The sequence below is a fragment of the Haliotis rubra genome, unplaced genomic scaffold, assembly GCF_003918875.1.
Source record: "Haliotis rubra isolate DU_JTF1 unplaced genomic scaffold, ASM391887v1 Scf157, whole genome shotgun sequence".
NCBI classification, from domain to species: domain Eukaryota; kingdom Metazoa; phylum Mollusca; class Gastropoda; order Lepetellida; family Haliotidae; genus Haliotis; species Haliotis rubra.
This window is the reverse complement of record NW_025765525.1, coordinates 390,073-403,246: the sequence shown is the minus strand read 5'-3', so window position 1 is coordinate 403,246 and position 13,174 is coordinate 390,073. Positions and strand designations below refer to the sequence as shown.

The 13,174-nt window shown below is 39.8% G+C and overlaps 2 protein-coding genes across 3 annotated transcripts in view; one reads left to right on the top strand and one right to left on the bottom strand.

Moving 5' to 3' along the window:
• Nucleotides 1-12,954, bottom strand: part of LOC124271052 — a 42,285-nt gene extending 29,331 nt beyond the window's left edge. For both annotated transcript variants that reach the window (XM_046706116.1, XM_046706114.1), the window contains exon 1: nt 12,782-12,954. The gene's annotated coding sequence lies outside the window, so the exon portion shown is untranslated. The remainder of the gene's footprint in view (nt 1-12,781) is intronic.
• Nucleotides 145-519, top strand: LOC124271031 (extensin-3-like). The gene has a single exon (XM_046706091.1). The coding sequence runs from the start codon at nt 145-147 to the stop codon at nt 517-519; it is 375 nt and encodes a 124-aa protein (XP_046562047.1).
• Nucleotides 12,955-13,174: the final 220 nt, after the last annotated feature.

The following is a 13,174-nucleotide window of genomic DNA, read 5'->3' as shown; positions in this document are numbered from 1 at the left end:
TGACGCTGTGCTCTCAAACAGTACATCTAAACCTGCATATCTCACAATACAAAGAACCATCCCCACTAAAAAAATGTAATGTACATTCACTCACAAAGAACACTGGACCACTGGCATAAAACCAGTGAACCAACATCTCACAATATGGACCACCCCCACTGCCACTGGAACCAGTACATCTCACAATATGGACCACCCCCACTGAACCAGTACATATCACAATATGGACCACCCTCACTGAACCAGTACATCTCACAATATGGACCACCTCCACTGAACCAGTACATCTCACAATATGGACCACCTCCACTGAACCAGTACATCTCACAATATGGACCACCTCCACTGAACCAGTACATCTCACAATATGGACCACCCCCACTGAACCAGTACATCTCACAATATGGACCACCCCCACTGAACCAGTACATCTCACAATATGGACCACTGCACAAAATGGACAAAACCAGTAAATCTCACAATATGGACCACCCATCTCACAATATGGACCACCACTAAACCAGTACATCTCACAATATGGACCACCCCCACTGAACCAGTACATCTCACAATATGGACCACCCCACTGAACCAGTACATCTCACAATATGGACCACCCCCACTGAACCAGTACATCTCACAATATGGACCAGTACATCTCACAATATGGACCACCCCACACCACCCCCACTGAACCAGTAAATCTCACAATAGTACCCCATGAACCTCACAATATGGACCACCCCCACTGAACCAGTACATCTCACAATATGGACCACCCCCACTGAACCAGTACATCTCACAATATGGACCACCCCCACTGAACCAGTACATCTCACAATATGGACCCCCTCACTGTACCAGTAAATCTCACAATATGGACCACCTCCACTGAACCAGTAAATCTCACAATATGGACCACCTTCACTCCCCATCCCTTATATCAGTACACCACACAAAATGGACTACCCCTTTAATAAACCTGTTCATTCATTTGATGATAAAAGTACTTTCTACAGTTTGACCACATACTTAGTTTCCATGTATAATAAGGTGATCTTTAATTAGTGAGTGAATGAGTTTTAGTTTTACGCCGATTTCAGCAATATTCCAGCAGTATCATCACAGGGGACACCAGAATTGGGCTTCACACATTGTACCCATGTGGTGGATCGAACCTAGGTCTTCTGTGTGGAGAGCGAACGCTTTAACCACTAGGCTATTCCACTGCCTCAATCTTTAATTAACACTGTAACATAAAATGCATAGAAATATCACTCAGTCCTTCTAACTATCTGCCATGACAAGCCATTGATCACAAAAAATTTTTTTTTAAATTGTCACTGAAATGATAGGTAGTTTTTCTGGGAAGGGTTTTACATTTCACTAAGAATGTTTTCATGAAAAACACTGGCAATCAAGCCATGTCTACCTCCATGCTTGTCATGCCACACATATCACAAGTTGTCATCATTTATTCATAACTAGTTAAGGTGCACCCTGTACATATGGCTGGGAAATCAATTGACATTGTGGCCATCAGAGAAATGCTTTCTCAACACTTTCTTTTGCTATGATGACAATTAAGCAAAATTAAGCATCAAAGTCAAGTGGTCCAGGAATTAATCCTAACATAGTTCAGATTCAGAAATATCAAACGACTTAAATTATGCACATTTATTAAGTTTATGACGTGGATCACTAATTTTTTGCATTCTCAATTTCAAACACTATTTTTGCAAGTGTAAATCCACATTTTTGATAGTACACAGATACAGCTGGAATATTGCTAAAAGCTGAGTAAAACTAAAACTCACTATTATTTTCAGGGTACTATTATGATAAGGGTCTTGGGTCCAAGAGAGGGTTCCAGTGAAACCCCTTATCTAACTGGCGTGCTGGTCTGCTTGGGGGAATTAACTTAATTAATAATGAATTTTCGTATGAATTATTATTCCATGATAGTACCAAGCTAACATGGAAGGTACATTATTTTTATGTACTCTTCTCAAATTGCCTAAATGCTGGCACCATGATTACCATAGTTTCTTGTGCACATTACTTTCCAAAACAAACACCTCTGTATAGGCGTGTGTAAATTATACATGCAACAATGAATTTGGATCATTTTTTAACTAAACACAATCTTTACCGTGTGAACTTTACACTGGAAATACCATGTGAATAAATCTAAAATCCAGTGTGCAACTTAATCAAGAAATTATACTGTCTGGTTATACTCTATAGTAAACACAGATCAATCATCCTAAACACTCTAAAACAGTATTTTTTTACCTTGCAACAAGAGTATTCAACCACCAAAGAGTCTGAAGTGTCATCTGATATTCTTAGAACTGAGACAACCCACCTTCTACTCTATTATTTCCCTGAGTGTATCAACAGCTCGTTAAGCCTCCCCAGCTTACGAACACAATTAATTATCCATAAAAGCTGGACATCAGAAAGTACCAGTATATTATACTGAGGACTACCAGTAGTAAATATCCAATGATTTAGCCCTTGTATCAGGTACCTTTGAGGGTTGGAATCTGGAAACATTTCTCAATGTTTAAATTTTAAATTTAAATTAGAACTGAGTAAAACTGGAGGTGATGCAGGGAGTGAGTGAGGGTTGGGGTGTGGGAGGAGGGGGATAGGGTGGGGAAGCAGGGGGGTGGGAAGTGGTGGTGTGTTTGCATGGTAGAGAGGATGCAGGTTATACTGCACCAAATCAGATACCGTACGCTTGTCGTTAGGAGCCTTCAGCGCAGGCAGAATCATCTGGCAGCAGTGATTGGATCATATTGGGTACGATTTTTGTGTTTGTTAAATGTACATCCATCCAGTAATTAAAACTGACCACAATTTTCAAAATTTAGTGCTGTCTAATGCTGAATGTGTGCAGATATATTTTCAAGTAGGTTTCAACTTTGGTGTTCAACTTCCTGTACTCGGAAAAATTTGTGTTTTTATTGTGGCTCTAAGGCCATACTGTGCATATTATACATTTAATGGCTACTAACAACCTGGGCCCTTATTCTTGAAATATTTGTAGCCCTAAGAATTCTTAACTTTGATCGTAGCCAATGTGTTAAGAATGGGCTTAAGAAGTTCGTAGGGCTATGAATGTTTCGAGAATAGCTAGTCTGGTTATGTTTTTAAGACATTGTAACTTTACTATGAAAGTCTATGAGAAAACATTTGGTATTGTGTAACTGGTAAGGCAAGGGACTTTTAGGGAGTATGGGAGTGTTGAGGGGAAGGAAGAAGCGGCTGGGATTTGAACCAGAATATCTATGGTTCAAAACATACAACTGTTTTATCCCAAAAAAAGGAGATAAACAATTCTTTTGTTCCAACATATCATTTTTGACAGACTCTCAACAAGCAAGTTCTTTTTTGGGGTGTAGATCTAAACCCAAAGGCAAAATAATGTTTTCTTGTATTTTCCAAAACAAATTGTTTTAAATTTAACCCCAAGTGCCTCCTTACCCCTAGATTATCAAATGGTAAGTCATTTGGCTCTGTGGGGTAGCCTTGTGGTTAAAGCATTTGCTCGTCATGCCTAAGGCTCAGGTTCTATTCCCCAAATGAGCAAAATGTGTGAAGCCCATTTCTGGTGTCCCCCGCAGTGATATTGCTGGAATATTGCTAAAAGCGGCGTAAAACCATACTCACGCATTTGGGTCTGTGGGGTAGTCTAGTGGTTAAAACGTCTGCTCATTATGCCGATGGCCCGGTGTAACAGCCCAGAGTATACCCCTGTCCCAGACTATACCCGGGGTTAAACTGGGCTAGCCCAGACTATACCCCAGGTATAATCTGGGCTAGCCTAGTTTATACCCCAGGGTATATTCTGAACTAGGCCATAGTATACCCCCCTAGCCCAGATTATACCCCTACAGAAAACAAGTGATTAAGGATACTACTATAATTTTATTGTACTTCTCACAATTAAACACTGGTTACAACATTGAAATGGTCCGATTCATTTTCCAGATACAGAGCATAATCAGTGTGAGTTTTCAAGCTGAAGCTGGCAGGGTTCGTTGCTTCGAATCACTGGGGCTTTCGGCGTTGTCGCTAGTGGGTGGGTCATTGGAGTAGATTTTGAGGTTACTGGCGTGGTATGTGTTGTTCAGGATCTTGTTGGTTTTCACGTTCTGTCGCTTCACACGACCTTTGGTCAATGTCTGGACGACGGAGTATGGTCCAGTCCAGCATGGCTCCATCTTGGCTCCCATCCTCTGGACTCGTTGGTTATTGTTGATGTACACTCCAACAGCTATCTCCTTGTTGCTGGTGTGTCGTCGATCATAAGTTTCTTTCTGGCGATCCTGTGCATTGGAGATATTGTTGGAAACAGTGGAACAGATGCCTTTGTGTAGATCGATGATGGTTTCCAGCACTTCTGGGCATGCCGTATTAGGTGAAGATGCTGTAGCTGTGCTGTCATTCCCCTCGGTCGGTTTCAGGTCTATCGGTAGCTTGGCTTGGCGGCCTTACATCACCTCGAATGGTGTGCATTTCGTCGAAGCATGGACTGATGTGTGGTATGCGAACAAGACGCCAGGAATGTATTGGTCCCAATCATCAACTTGGTCATTGACGAGTTTACTCAGAGCCGCCTTTAAAGTCCTGTTGTCATGTTCCCGCTGGCCGGTTGACTGAGGATGGTACGCCGAGGTTATGCGATGATCCGTCTGGAAATGGTCCATGAGTGAGTCAATCACTTTGTTAACGAATTTACGTCCTTGATCACTGATCAATGTGATCCAGGTCATAGATGTGCTGAGGAGACTTCTTATCAGAGTTGGTGTAGAAGTTCAAGATCTGGGTATAGAGGTTGTCATCCATGTTGAAGGTTGAATGCGATATAGGATGTGAAATGAAATGCACTTTTAAATACCTTTACATGACACCGAGATCAGTCTCCAGAGTCACTTATTCATATTAATAAATAAATACCAGCCCCTACTCACACCATCACCAGCCCCTACTCACACCAGCCCCTTCTCACACCGGTTATCTCCCATTAGTTAGACAGCCAGTTGTTAGACAGTGGAGTAGGGTATTAATTAAGACAACACCCACCTCCATAATGGTAGAGCTCTAATTAGATTGATGAGTAGAGTGTGCCCGTAGTTAATCTGTTCATGTTGTACTACCCTGTTGCCGAAATACCTTAGTTGTGTGTGCGACGCTAAATAAAGCAAATAACTAACTACTAACTAACTACTACTAAATTTTGTATTATGCAGTAATGTAAATGAAATGCACCTACAAATTCCTTTAAATGACACCAAGACCATTGCCCGAGTCACACACTCATATTGAGTGAACTGTCAACATAATTTTTTAGGGGTATAGTCTGGGTTGGAGGGGTATACTTTGGCCTGGTCCAGAATTTACCCCCGGGGTATAAACTGGGCTAGCCTATTGTTTACCCTGGGGTATAATCTGGTGGGGGGTATTCTGGGCTGCTACACCGGGTTTGATTCCCCACATGAGTACAATGTGTGAAGCCTATTTCTGGTGTCCCGAGCTGTGATATTGCTGGAATATTGCTAAAAGCTGTGTAAAACCCAACTCACTCACTCACCGGTGAGTCATTTAGTACATTCAGGAGTTTCAAGGAAATGCACAAGTCCCTGTTGACGGCTTGTATTCAATCAAACGTCACTCCCTCCCCTCAGCCCCATTACCCTCCATGCACCTAACTGAGAATCTCCATGGTGTGTGTGAACTTTTTCTCCTCCGAATCAAACCCTCATCAAATATTCACCCATCAGCTAATGAAGACTTTAACCAAAGCTCTAAGCTTCATCGCAGATCACTGAACCTTTGTATAACAAGCACGCTCAATCATTTTGTGTATAACATTATTCACTTGCTATAGTAAGGAACTGAAGCCCAGCTATGATGCGATCATGGACTGACTGACTGAGTTTAGTTTTACGCCGCTTTTAGCAATATTCCAGCAATATCACGGCGGGGGACACCAGAAATAGGCTTAACACATTGTGCCCATGTGGGGAATCGAACCCGGGCCTTCGGCGACTGACGAGCGAAAGCTTTAACCACCAGGCTACCCCACCGCCCCTGCGATCATGGAAACATCACTGGACATCAGAGTACATAACCAAGGAAGCTGGAAGGTGAGTACCTAAAACGTTTCAGAGTTATCAGTGATTATTTTTATCATTTATGAGTGAAATTTTTAATCAATATATATAAAAGCCATCCATTCATAGATTACATTCACTTCAGCCTATATTAGTTGAAGTAGAGGAGATTTGTGTGGCTAAATTGTTTTACTTCATGTGAAATTAAGTTGTTTTGGTTTGTCCAATGGGATAAAATAAATGCTAAAACATGTACTATTTACAAAAGAGGGAAAATGAATACTTAGTATTATGCTTATCAGTGGGGAATAGCTGCCATATAGTTGGAATATTGCTGAGGGTGGCGTTAAACAACTAACAACAGTGTCAAATAAATAACGGGTAATACTTGTACTATTTGCTTAAGAGAGCATGACAGTATATTCACTATGCTCTCTCTGTGTCTCACTCATGAACTCACAAACTGTCACACATTTTTTTGGAGCGATGGGGTAGCCTTGTGGTTAAAGCGTTCGCTCGGCACGCCGAAGACCCGGTTCGATTCCCCACATGGATACAATGTCTGAAGCCCATTTCTGGTGTCCCCTGCCGTGATATTACTGGAATATTGCTAAAAGAGGGCTAAAACTAACTCACTCACTCACACATTTTTTTACTAATGAGTAGCTTTGGTCTGTGTTTAATATGACTTCAACAACAAGAAATAAACATATACATATGATACATAAATCATTTTAATTTTGCTCTGATTCTGGCTTAATTTTGCTCTAGTGAATCAAATCTAAAAACCAAGAAATTAGGGCTGGGACGGGATACCCGGGACGGGCGGGTAATGAGTTGGACCCGGATACCCGTCTCAATACCTGGACCCGTTATGAATATGATCATGTGACTAATAGATTAAACAATGTAATATGTTATTCTTTCATGATTAAAAGGTTGTATTGTCTTTGAAGATTTAGACATAATTTATAGTCACTTCTTGTGAATATAACACATGGTTAATATATTGAAAAAATTCGAAATTTTAACCTCCGAGCTGAAGAATATATTGCCATTTCTTTCAAATTTGATGTCAGGAATTAACATAGCGGGTATCCGGGTATGGTAGGGTAATAGGGGGTGCCGGGTAGAACATTTGGACCCATCCCAGCCCTACAAGAAATATGTATTATAAGTACTGTATCATGGGACATTTTAAAATCACTATTTTATACTAGGCGCTGTGAGCGGAATTACGTAGAAATAAGCCTATAAGGTACCCTGTAATAGAAACCCCATTATATAACTACTACCGCGGTATTTTGCCTTCGGTTCGATATACCAATCGATATACCAATCCAAAAATTCGGTATTTTCGGTTTTCATACCGTCATTTATTAACCTTTTAAAACCTTTTCTAAAATGTCTACAAATCGAATCATTTTGTCAAAATCTATGCATTTCTTTGCCAGACGGACGCTATTTTCTTGGAAGTAAATTCTCATATACCGAACCGAAACGGACCAAACCAAAGGTCCTGTACCGCAATACGTACCGTACCGTGGTAAGAGTGTACTAATTCACCCATATTACATAGTCTAATCTTATACAAATTAAGATTTCTTACATTTAAAATTTTTTGTCGGTGGGGCGGGTTGGAGTGGGGTGAGATTAATCAATTCCTAAAAGGATGAATTTATAGAAATACATCAACAGGGTCCCAATCCACAAAGCATTAATAATGTTACAAGCTATCATAAATGTATAGTTTGTACTGTATAAACGTTTTGTGGATCAGGCCCCAGGTCTTTTAAATGTTTACACGTAACCTATCCTTTATCAAACATGATGTGGAATTTCAAGAAACAAGGCATTTAATAGAAAAACTTTATGAGAAAACTGTAGCAGCTCTGGGAAATGTTAATGGAAACTGGAATGTTGAAAATGTTGAGTGAGATTAAATTATTTACAACAATCACATTTTCTTAGAACCAAGTCCTGTTTGCTCATGTCAGGAATGAAACTGTTCTAAAGAAAAACAATATGGAAACGGAAGTAACTAATTGGCTTGCTGGAAATTCTTATGAGATGAAATGTTTGATTTTTGCTTTATACATACAAGGCATATTTTGTCTTATATATTAAAAACATGAATTTACAAGTACAACCCAAACACCCAGTAACCATGGTAACAATGAAAAAGATGCTAAAGCCCTCCATGCCATGAAAGTTTGCAATTCATGAAGCAGCTATGATAGTGAGTGAGTGAGCATGAGTAACAGAGTGAGTGACAGCGTGAGTTTAATGCTGCGCTCAACAGTATTCCAGAGCCATTTCCATGTGAGTGGCAGTCAGTGACAGAAGTCATGTAAGTCTGAGACAGTTAACAGTTTGGTAAAAGCAGCACCATGGATATGGTACTGGCAAACCTTAAACCACAATGGGGGTAAACAGGGAATCAAGGTTTCTGGTGTGTCCAAGGCCCACAACTCTGCACAGTGAATTGTTGCACTACAGATGACTGGGCCACCTGTGTCCCCATGCATGGCAGAATATAAATGTACAATATAGAATATAATTTGTCTGACCACTTTTGCTGGAGAGGAAAGAAAACATGATGTTTTAATGATGTGCATTGCAACTGCCTTTAACCATGAAATAAACCTAGTAAACAGATTGGTCAAACAAAAATAATACAGCTTTGGAACACAACAACCATTTTGCTCAATACACTTTTAAAATAGTAATTGATTAGCATGATTACACAAAGGCATGTATGTATATATATAAAGCTTAGATTCTTTAGCCACATCACTTTGTAACCATAATAAAATGAAAGAATGTGACTGACGGTACAATGCCAACCCGAGACGTTATCAAGCATGGTTACATCATGACAAATACTTAACAATGATTAATGCAATTGGCAACAAATGAAAACAGTCAACCTTGATAACATCTTATGCACCAATACAATTGAAGTGCTCGAGATAACTTTAAAAAATTTTGAGGTGAGGTGAGGTGAGGTGAAATTGGGTTTTACGCCGTACTTGAGAATATTTCGCTCTTAGTCATATGACGACGTGCATGCATGTGTATGTGTATGTGCGGCTGCTTGTACTAGCCCAGACTGAAACTGGTTTTATAGTGCTAGCTCACTGAGATACCATGCCACAGTGAAGCATGAATACCCCACTCAGACACATTATACTGACTCCGAGCTGACCAGTCCTTGTTGTACCCATTAATGCCGAGCGCCAGACAGAGACCAACAAGTACCATATTTTAGCGTGTTTTGGTATGACGTAACCGGGGATAGAACCAGCGACCTTCCGCTCTCCGGGCGGACGCTCTAACCACTACACCACGGAGGCGGTCTTAAAAAATTTGAGTACAGTGCTGGTCATTATCAGTCCTGATGAGTACCAGACATAGTTTTTCAAACCAATATGTGCGATATTGCTTTGTAAAATAGACGAGTACTAGTTTGGTTGGTTGGTTTGTTGTTTGACGCTGCACTCTGCAATATTCCAGCTATAAGATGCCAGTCTGTAAAATAATCGAGTTTGGACAAGACAATCCAGTGATCAACAGAATAAGCATTGATCTAGCAACTGAGACATGTGTCAACCAAGTAAGTGTGCCTGACCCTCCAATCCTGTTAGTCACCTCTTACGACAAGTATGGTTAGCTAAAGACCAATTGTAACCTGTGTATCTTCATGGGTAGATGAGTACTGGCGGGACATTGGCCTGACATCATTTATAATCTTTGTGTTGTAGTTCTGATTTAGTGCCAAACTAACTTATATACATAACAGAAATGACAGATGCTGAGAGATTACCTCGCGTACTCAATATTCGCGCACCTAACACGTTTCGGCACAGTATGCGGAATTAAGAAGGTACATGAAAATCAACAATTATACAAACCTTCATCAATATAAAATGTTTACAAAAACATAAGTTTCAGCCTTTGACACATCGCTATCGTAGCGGGACGAAGCCATCATCCACACCACAGTATCTAGGTCAGTTGCGCGCAACGTCACCAATATTCGTGATAGCTAAAATCCGGACAAACAGTATGGTGAATAGTTTACGCCAAAAGCTGATACCAATGTAATATTGAAGCTCATGCCTCACATTGCTGATAAGAAGGTTTTTGTCAGGAAATGTTCAGAATTTGTCTAATTTTGTCTATTTTTATAAAAAGGAGCACTTAAACAAGTAAAAATTCGAGTAATCTTGAATGAAAATTTAAAAAATATTCTACATCACTTAGGTGACTTTTACTGAATAAACACAAGCATATTTTCTTAATTCATTAATAAAAACTATTTGATTTGATCATATAAAGTCATTATAATTCCTTTAACTTAGTAACATTTCATGAAAATTCTGTTGTAAAGTTTTATAGCTAAAATACATGGAATTATCATGAAACGGCCCTCTCGCTATCAGAAATTTGCGGTCCGCTGCAAATGATATTGGACCGCCAACCTTAATGACAGGCCACTATCAGTTCTGTTGTCAAGTGACGTCATAGTTTGACATTAGTGGCCTTCGTCGGGCAGTTAATGGAAGACCTCGGGCTTCTGCAAATGATAATGCCCTCAAAAATAGCATTACCCTTATAATAAGGATTGTGTCTAAAATGGGCTTCCATAATTATTTTTCCCGGGCAACACCCCACCTTTTGGGGTCATGACCTTTCAGCGTTACCATTCACCAATGCAGACGACCGGTAGATCGGTGCTGTCATAAATGAAAACTATTTTTTAGGGCTCATTTTCGTCTCGATGTTTTTGCATTAGTGCAGAAGCATAAAAATATGTTTGCTAGAAAACTTCGGTTAAAAAAGATTTCCGAATCGTGACAGCAGGAAAACGAAGACGACTTCTTGTTTACAAACACGAAATCTGACATCACAACTTTGTATGTAGCGACCGCGTAAACCCGGAAATGATAGGTGCGCGAGAATAGATGTCCGCGAATTTACATTATGCCAAGATATATTATCAGACAATTACAATGCTGCATTTGCTGACAGGATTTGTGGAGCACTTGATTATTTATTGTTTAAGCCACTAATTACAACTCAAATGTGTTGTTGTGAAGTGTATCCCAAAGCGAGCTGAATTCGACGTTCTGGTGATTTCGACGATTGCATTGCTCGCGCTATATCGGGGGAGTACGTGCGCGATTGGAGAGCACAAGCAATTTCATCGTCGTGAGAAGTTTTATTGACAATTCTAAGATGCCTAGCTGTTAGAACAATCGAAAAAAAAATACATTATGAGACAATAAAGGTATAGTTTTTTGATGACGTAACAATTGAAGGACGTTATCCCCTCACTGCGCCATTCTAGTGTGCCCCCTCGTAATCGAATTATTTTACATTACGTCACAATGTAAGTGATGTCACGATGCATGTCAGTTGTCATCGCCTCGTACGGCCTCCTACAGTAAACTACTCCGTTGCATCCCGTTTCTTGGTTTGCAGTTGCTTCATGCAGCTAACATCACTGGTGGAAACATTACGTTTATGTTTCACGACGGTTAAAATGTGTCAATTCGACTCACAAGTTTTCAGCGACACTGTAACGTTTCGCAATGTTTACATTCCCACAATGCAATCGTGGAATGTCGCTTGACTACTCCGCTTCATCTGGATGTACTGATCTAAACTTACGTTGGTAGAAGAAATGCGGCGTTGATATTGCCCCATATGGTTTACGTTAATGACAGATGTAATTAAAATAATTCAGAAGATATTTAATCGAGCGTAAACCGTCATCAAACTGTTATCATTTGTTTTTCTGGTAACGTTAGATCTTAACCTTAGGGGGCAGACACATCAATAGAACAGCACACCAGTTAGCCCTGTCGCGAGGATTCTTAATTTAGGTCTATACTTTATTACAAAAACAGAAGTTTTACTTGACAATTGAAAACCGGAAGTTAAGTTTTAAAAAGCAAACAACATCAATATTATTTAGCCGAGATTGTTAATACCACTTCAGATACAAAATCAATTGCCTTTATAACAAAAAATAGCAAGCGAAAATTCAGTAAGATCAGTCGTCTGCTCGTCACAGGCAATGTATAAATAGAAAGCCACGTTATCACAACACTCCCTCGTAATGCGGAGCGAAAAATATGGCTCATTGTCGAAAACCCATACAAAATACCTGGATGTGGCGAACGGCAATAGTTTCGCCGATACGATGTCATCAACCTTATTTTTGTAGGAAACACTTGATATTTTTGTGTGAAATAGATGAATATATCCTTTATCACCCAAGGTTAGTAAAATTAAAACTTCAAATGATATTACAGATAAAAATTACGTTTTTGTCTTACACCGTCGAAAACCCCTAATACCGGGATACTGTTATCTGATGACATACAAAAAGGCACGACTAGTAATATATAGTTTGATCACACTGACACAATCCCCATCATAGTTCCACCTCCGATAAACAGTGATGGATCTCTCAGATCACTATTTTGTCACGTAAAGACATTAGTAAATAATCTCAACTGTGCAATTACCAGCTGAGAAACCTGTATCGAGTTTTTAAATATTTGACATTTCCTCAGTGATCATGAACTGATCGGCATAGACACATACAATGTTTTGATCGAAAACAGAACAAAATGTAAGCCTACCTTTGCAGCAATAGCCCTGATTTCATCACATTGGTCTATCAGGTCATCACCTAGGCCTAAATCCCCGTCATCTTCAACGTCTTCCATGTCAGCGGCCAAACACTGAAGACCAATCTCTTTACAACCAAACCCAACACCGATTAAGTTTACATCGGAACATGTTATCCGCCATGATAGCGCTTCACGCACTAATTCCTCAGCCCATTAGTAACGACACATTTCATTGGCCAACTGAATTCATAGGTAACACGTCCCAATAAATTCTTGTAGTTTTGCAAATGTATTTTCCATTTTCTATTCGCATTTGTTTGCAACAGTAGCAATAATTATATTTAATCTGAACTGAAACGAACGAGTTCAAAGCTAGTCTTATTTTAGAAAACAGATATAAAG